General features: G+C 38.3%; 3 protein-coding genes across 3 annotated transcripts; 1 reads left to right on the plus strand and 2 right to left on the minus strand.

Annotated features, from left to right (window-relative positions):
* Positions 1-620: 620 nt before the first annotated feature.
* Positions 621-2,111, minus strand: AK88_00208 (uncharacterized protein; the record flags this gene model as incomplete). Its single annotated transcript, XM_012477859.1, has 1 exon — positions 621-2,111. One exon carries the CDS (start codon positions 2,109-2,111, stop codon positions 621-623), a length of 1,491 nt encoding a protein of 496 aa, XP_012333282.1.
* A 2,215-nt stretch (positions 2,112-4,326) lies between these two features.
* On the plus strand, positions 4,327-4,764 carry AK88_00209 (uncharacterized protein; the record flags this gene model as incomplete). Its single annotated transcript, XM_012477860.1, has 2 exons — positions 4,327-4,434; positions 4,600-4,764. The coding sequence occupies 2 exons, from the start codon at positions 4,327-4,329 to the stop codon at positions 4,762-4,764; spliced, it is 273 nt and encodes a 90-aa protein (XP_012333283.1).
* Positions 4,765-5,857: 1,093 nt separating this feature from the next.
* Positions 5,858-6,766, minus strand: AK88_00210 (ribosomal protein S15; the record flags this gene model as incomplete). The annotated part of the gene is made up of 1 exon (XM_012477861.1): positions 5,858-6,766. One exon carries the CDS (start codon positions 6,764-6,766, stop codon positions 5,858-5,860), a length of 909 nt encoding a protein of 302 aa, XP_012333284.1.
* Positions 6,767-7,805: the final 1,039 nt, after the last annotated feature.

Genomic DNA, 7,805 nt, shown 5'->3' on the forward strand with positions numbered 1-7,805 from the left:
TTTTTTTTTTTTTTTTTTTTTTTTTTTTCATAATTTATTTATATGATGCATGCAGAGTGTGCAGCATAATTCAGGGAAAAAATCAGTGTACATTTGCGCAAGAATTGTACATGTTAAGCATTTATTTTTACGGGATGTCACGATGAAATGAATTAGACGTTGTCCCGTATGCATGGGGTGAAGAGAGCACGCAGAGCGGAGAAATATACGTGCTATGCCTCTTCGCCCCACGTCGTCTTTTTTTTTTTTTTTTTTTTTTTTTTTAAGAAAATTTTCACATGTTGATACTTGTTTGTGACTTTTTGGCTCTCATTTTGGGTTCCCACATATGTTGGCTCTCATATGTGGGCTTCCACGTTTTGGCTTCCATTTTTTTGGCTCCCATTTGTTGTCCCCCAATTTTGGCTTCCATATTTTAAAACCCTCCATATTTCAACTCCCCTATTTTTTGACGCTTCATTTCTGATGCGTCACACTTCATGTGGCAATTGTCCCCCTTTTGTTCATCCATTCGCAATTTTTTAAATCGCGCATTGTGTGGTAACCCCCTGTGAAGGGGTACGGGTGGGTGGTCAGGTGCACACGTCACCACGGCGACGTACGCGCTGGACGCGCCAGCACTACGTAATTATGTTTTTCTTTTTCAAGCTGTCGTAGACATCTTCAGGCAGTTTTTCCAAAATGTCTTTGCTGTATTTCTGGAGGAGCTTCATCTTCTCCTTATTTATGAGTTCCTCGTACTGCTTTTGCTCCTCGATAAGTTTGTTCTTTTCTATTTCTTCTTGTAAGCGTTCGTCCTTGACTGTGTCCTTTTTCTGTTGGAAGGTTTCGTATATTTCCTTCCTGTATTGTAATAATTTTTCTTTCCTTTTTTTATCAGTGTATTGATCAATTTTATCTAATTTTTTTTTTTCTTCAAGTAATTCAATTTTTCTTTTTTCGTCGTCTTCTTTTTCCTTTTGTCTTTTTTGTTCCTTTAATTGGATATCAATTTCGAGTTGTTTTAGCATTTCATTTTTGAGTTGTAATTTTTTTTCATTTTCTTTAATTTCTTTTTGTTTTTCCTTAAAGTCGTGTTCTTCAATGTACACCTTATTTAGCAGCTCGTCAAGAGTTTCTTTTTCTTTACTTATGAGGTATTCTTTATGTGCCAATTCGTTAACAACTCTTTGTTTCTCTAGACATTTTTCTTGTTTTTTTTTTTGTAAGTTTTTAATTTTTTCTTCTTTCTGTTTAATATATTCCTGATTTTTTAGTTCCTCTTCTAACTCTTTTTGTTTTTCCAGTTGTTTTTTTTTATTTTTCAATTCAATTTGTTCTTGAAATTCTTTTAGTAGCTTCTTCTGCTTTAATAATTCTTCTTCCTTTTTTTTTTTTTCTTCTTCATTGTAATTTTTAACTACATTTTCGATTTTGTTTCTTTCTTGCACACTTCCATAAAACATGTTTTTCTTCTTGTTCAGATTTTCTTGTATTTGTTGTTGTAATTCCATTTTGGTTTCCATAACTTTTTCATAATTTTTTTTTTTTTTTTCTTCTTCTTCCAATTCTTCTTTTTTCAGTAAATCTTCTCTTTGTTTTTCAATTCGTTTATTTTCATCTTCTGTTTCTTTTATTTTGCAAAATTTCGCATCACGGATTTGATTTTCCCTCACTTTTAAAGTGGCTATTTCTTCTAATTTTCCTTTTAATTGTTTATATCCTTCGTCATTTTGTAATGCTTGTTCTATAGCTTTTTGTCTCAATGCTTCATCTGCAATTTCTTTTTCTTTTTTTTGTTTTTCATTAAGTAATTCACATTGCTTCAATCGATTTTGTTTAATTTTCTCGCTATCAAATTGTAGTGATGTAAAATATTCTTGTTCATCTCCCCCATTGGCATTATTTCCTGTTTTTTCAAATTGAGTCTCTTCCGTTTCGTTTTCTCTTTTAAAGGATGCCTCTTCTTGTTGCTTCTTCGTTTGCGCTGCATCAGCTTTGTCTATTGATATGCCCTGTATTTTGCTGTACGTGTCTAATTTCAAATCGTTCTGTATTCTTTCTCGAGCGTATTCATTCTTTTGCTCTCTCTGGATCCTCGCGTTGATTGTCTTTTCATTGTATCGTTTCATTTAATTGTGTTCGTAAAAAAAAAAATAAGGTTACTGTGGATGGGAGTGCGTGGATATCATACGCCTAAAAGGGATTCCTGCAAATCCGTCACATCTATGGGTGCGCTGAGGGGTAATTTGGCGAAGAAGTGGGTACTTCTATTCTTCACCCAGGAATGCCAAACGTTGGAGCATGGTTCGAGGAGTGCTCTTTGGACCCCCTAATTAAAACCGTCGCCTTTTGGTGGACTTACGAAATGGTAAAAAAGTTCGAGTTTGTCGAAAAAGGTAATTTCCTTTTTTTTTTTTTTGTTGTCCTTCCCCTACTGACATGTAAGAATATTCGTAATAAACATACCAAAGATGGCGCTGTCCATTATTTCCACAGCTTCTCACAAGTGTAAATGAATTATTGTTATGTTTTTACGCGATAAGAATAATTTTTGGCTTTAATTGTGTGTTTTTTTTTTTTTTTTTTCTCCATTTTGTTATTTCTGTGCCCCTTTTTTTTCCTTGCTTTTTTTTTTTTTTTTTTTTTTTTTTTTTTTTTTTTTTGCAATGTATAAGGGCATATCTGCACTCCTTTAAGCGGGATCACCGATGGCCTTCCATATCGCCTCCGTTGAAAAGCACTAAAATGAAAAAATGAGGTTTAAATGGGTATAATACATGAGTTCTTCGAAACGCACACACATCGATGTAGCGTTGTATACGCAGATCTCATTGTATACAAAATTGCCATTTTTCCTTTTTGCAAAAAGCAAACAAAAATACAAACATGTACATGGGTTCTCAAACCTTATCGCGATTGCGATGTCTGCAATCAGCATCGCTGGGATATTAGCGGGGCACCTGTACCCTACACACATTTGAAATACGTGGGATGCTGAATAAAATATAAAGATAACACCATACATGATGTAATGAAAAACAATATATATGTGTGCCATTCTGCTGCCTCGTTCTCTTTTCACTCATTTATTCTGTCGCTTTGCTTTATTTCTTTTCGCGGGGGTACCAAAACGTGTGGGTCTCACCGTCGACACAAGGCGGCAAATCATGAGGGTGGACTGCAACGCCAGATTAATTTTATGGGCTGTACCCAGTGTCCATTCCTTTTGTGTGCCATTTTACTACACCATTTTTGGCGAATTACTTTTACCCTAACACTGAATCACAAACTGGTGGTTACATATCTTCCCTACACAGTTGGGTAAACGCGATAAGACCTGTCGCATCTACGTACGGGTGGTGGTGATCGTGGTAGCACGAGTGGCCAAGGTGAACATTTTAAGTTGTATGCTTTAAGTCCTCATTTAAAAAAAAGTTTAACCTTTTGCGTAAGCAAGAAACTTTGATCTTGCTCACACTCTTTTAAGAATGACGGTAATGCTTTTCTACCAGTCACTATGTTACGCAGTGGCACCAGGTCAAATTACGGGATGTGCATTTTCCCATTGGGTACATATGCCTTAGGGTAGGCATAGCATTTTTAATTGAGATGTCTCAAAATACCTTCACATGACTCCTATTAACACAATTTTTTTATGCTGCACACGAGGCATGTTTCCTCCTTAAATGTACGCACTTGTGGACGCTTCGAAAATTCGCAGCCGGGTACCTATGTTCCCGGAGCACGCACAAATTGTTGCACAAATGGGCGCAACGGGGGAAAAAAAAAAAAAAATAATAATAAAGTAGCAAAATGGAAAAATGAAATAACAAAATGGCGCAGAAAAAAAAAAAAAAAAAAAAAAAAAAAAGTACAACAACAAGCTAACGAAACAAAACGCGGCATAGCAAAGTGAAACAAACAAAAAAAAATACATAAACCTAAGACGTTGTGACCGTTTGTGCTACCTGTGGTGAGCCCGCGAGACTTTGCTGTGTTGTGAAAAATTACAAAGCAATGCTCACGCAAGGCAGCCTAAGTTAATTCTCTGGGAACCCAACGGGAGCGATCCACAAGTCATTCGATGCTTCTGCAAAAGGAAGTGAACGTACGCTTGGCCCAATATAGCCATTCAGCGCACTTAACTCTCGCCAGAGACCTTCACGGCAGCAGGGGGAGGGGAAAAAAAAAAGGAACCCCGTCTGTGTTGTAAAAATCGCCTTAAAGAGGCGCGATACCGTTGGGGGGTATTTCGAACAAGTTAGGCATTCTTAAATTGTGAAGCGCACACGCATCTATATTGTAATGCGCATGTGTGTAATGTACACATTTATGCGCTCAAGGATGATGAAAATGAATAACCTAAAAAATATAAAAGTTCTTTATCGCCACATCCTAAGTGAAGCTTCCAAATTTGAAAACATAAACTACAGCGTCTACTTCACAAACAAGGTTAACAGCGCATAACAAATTTGTTCAACAAAAAAGGGGTCACTGTTTTTTGTTTGGATGGAAAGCAGCGTATATTCCAGACGCAGATAAATTTGCAAAGAACAAAACGCGTAATTGACCGCTAATATATTTTACCGCTCATATATATTTCATCTCCTTCCGCAGGCCAAAGATACCTTCCGAGAATTTTTTAGCAGCAACCATGTGAACCACAGCGATGAAAAACTGAAGGCGTTTGAGAAGGAGTGCCAGGAATACCTTAACATGCTGAAGAGACAAACGGTGGTGCACAACATGTACCACGTGGATAAGCCCCTGGTGACTAAATGAAGAAACGGTATCACACTCGTTGGGGGATAAGTGGGGCGGCATGGTCGCAACTTTGCTTAGACCGCTTTGCGCCAGTGACGCTTCGTCATTGATACAGTGCTTTACCTCGCTAGCCCATTCTTTCCATTTTGGGTTGCTTCATTTTTTTGCTTTTTTTTTTTTTTTGTCCGACGAAAGGTTGCGCCGATAGGCCACCCCTAAAAAGAAACTTCTTTATTTGAACCAATCCAGAGAAAAAAAAAAAAAAAAAAAAAGTGAGCAGTGTATAGACAACACATTGCACACAAGTCTCATAAACATATGAACCATTTTGCTTTAAAAAAAAAAAAAAGTTTGCACGCAGCTTTCACGGAGTGACCGCTCAAAGTGTGTAACTATGCAGAGTGTGCTACCCATACCTTGGCACGCGGCTAAAACAGCATAGGGACGGGACAGTAACCCAGCCCAGGGGCGGTAGGATTATACACAGTATATATCCCTTTTTGATAATTTTCCTTAACACCATAAGGCCAGGAATTTGAAATATGTGGTTTATACTCCTTGGGCAGTGCATAATCGGATGGAGGTTGCTCTATGGGGTGTCTGGTGTATCTAATAGTTTGTCCCTTGGGATCTTTCATAGGTCTGGGTCTATATTTGCCTTTCCATAATTTTTGCCTAATTAGAAATTTACATCTATCTCCATCCACAGCAGCAGCATTGATGGCTTTGGATCGATCTCTGGTCGCAACTTTGCTTAGACCGCTTTGCGCCAGTGACGCTTCGTCATTGATACAGTGCTTTACCTCGCTAGCCCATTCTTTCCATTTTGGGTTGCTTCATTTTTTTGCTTTTTTTTTTTTTTTGTCCGACGAAAGGTTGCGCCGATAGGCCACCCCTAAAAAGAAACTTCTTTATTTGAACCAATCCAGAGAAAAAAAAAAAAAAAAAAAAAAAGTGAGCAGTGTATAGACAACACATTGCACACAAGTCTCATAAACATATGAACCATTTTGCTTTAAAAAAAAAAAAAAAGTTTGCACGCAGCTTTCACGGAGTGACCGCTCAAAGTGTGTAACTATGCAGAGTGTGCTACCCATACCTTGGCACGCGGCTAAAACAGCATAGGGACGGGACAGTAACCCAGCCCAGGGGCGGTAGGATTATACACAGTATATATCCCTTTTTGATAATTTTCCTTAACACCATAAGGCCAGGAATTTGAAATATGTGGTTTATACTCCTTGGGCAGTGCATAATCGGATGGAGGTTGCTCTATGGGGTGTCTGGTGTATCTAATAGTTTGTCCCTTGGGATCTTTCATAGGTCTGGGTCTATATTTGCCTTTCCATAATTTTTGCCTAATTAGAAATTTACATCTATCTCCATCCACAGCAGCAGCATTGATGGCTTTGGATCGATCTCTTGAATCTGGGATGGCAAATAATATGCATTTAATTTTTAGCAAATTGCATGTATGTTTGTATAATTCGAAATCTGTTTTGTATAGGTACTTCATTAATTTTTGTCTTCTAGCTAGCCAAATGGACATGGTTCTTTTTTTCGGATGATCCTTACATCTGAGAATTAAGTGAGCCCTTAAATTTAGGATCTTTTCTGTTAAGCATCCAATTTGAACAGGGGCGCTTCCAGTATCGAATGGCCTTCTCTGCAGACATCGTCTTATACACAACTTTTTATATTTATGTAATTGTTTGTTGTTTGCACAATTCAGATGTAACATATTTATGATATTTTTTCTTAGGTGCTTTATGTCATCGTATTGCCATAGTCCTATGAACCCGTTTGGTATTTGATTCCTTTCCGCTAGGAAATCTCTTTCGGCTTTTAAGTACCACTCTGTTTTTTGGGCATGCGTTTTTATGGCAGTTATACCTGTATATCTATGGGCCTTCACTCTGGACTCATATCGCTTTGCGCATCTAATGAAGGGTGCATGGTGATCTTGAGTTAGTAGTACGTGGAGGTTATTTCGTTTAAACGCTCTACTCAGGATGTTCATTTTTTTGGGGTGGGTGGGGGAGAAGTTCTACTATCACATAAAAAAAAGGGATGCAAAAATGGGGCCACTCTGATTAAATGCCTGATCTAAGAATTACCCATTTGGTTATCTGCTTCGCGCCTATTACGCGGCAATAGATAGTGCATGTTGCACACCAGGGTTGGGCACGCCTATGTGTATTTAACTGGTGAATCGCTCCTCCTGCGTGTTGATTTGCACCATCCAACACGGACAGAGAAAAGGATATGCATCTCTGTTGAAGATTGGCTGTTCCCGTACTCTGCAATTTGGTCATTCGTCACCTTGCGTTATTACCACGGCATTGCTCAGTGGCTCGCATGTGGCGTACACTTGTTGAGACGTGTCAGGGTATAAATATGTGTAGATCCACATATGTACGTGTAGTAGCGTTACTGCATGTGTGTATATGTGGGGGGGGGGGTAATTTAAGGGCTCCAAATATTAACCTTTTTATTATTTATAGAAGTGGGACCTGCCCATTATGATGAATAGATATACACCTTTGTGAAGAGCCCACTGACACAAAGCGTTCCCTCAGAATGGGGGGAAAACACCATTTCGCCCATGCCCTTTATTCATTTTCTTTACTATATAAGCGAGCTACATATGGTGTGGTAAAAAGATGCGCGTGTGAGATTTGAAACCTCTTCTGTTCTTCTTCGAACTGTGCGAGTGAAAAAAATATTTTTTTTCAAATTACCCCTTCCCATGTTTAACATCAGTCAGAGCGCGGCATAAAGATTGCGGCAACATGGGGCTGCACAAAAGGGGGGTAGCCAAATCTTAGCCCTAATGCGCTTGCCCACTCTTTAATTGTGAACGCATGCGCAGAGGTACGCATGTGCAGAATGTGAACCATATAAAACAGTAGAAGACCTCGAAGAAATCATTTTTTATTCACTCCGAAGTTACGTGAACAGTGAAAGCCACAAATGAACTAAACACTCGCAAAAAATCTGACAAAAGAAATATTTATAAAAGGGGGACAATCAAGTCGTGAGGCAAGCCAATCAAGTTA

This window comes from Plasmodium fragile (assembly GCF_000956335.1).
Source record: "Plasmodium fragile strain nilgiri unplaced genomic scaffold supercont1.2, whole genome shotgun sequence".
Lineage (NCBI taxonomy): Eukaryota > Apicomplexa > Aconoidasida > Haemosporida > Plasmodiidae > Plasmodium > Plasmodium fragile.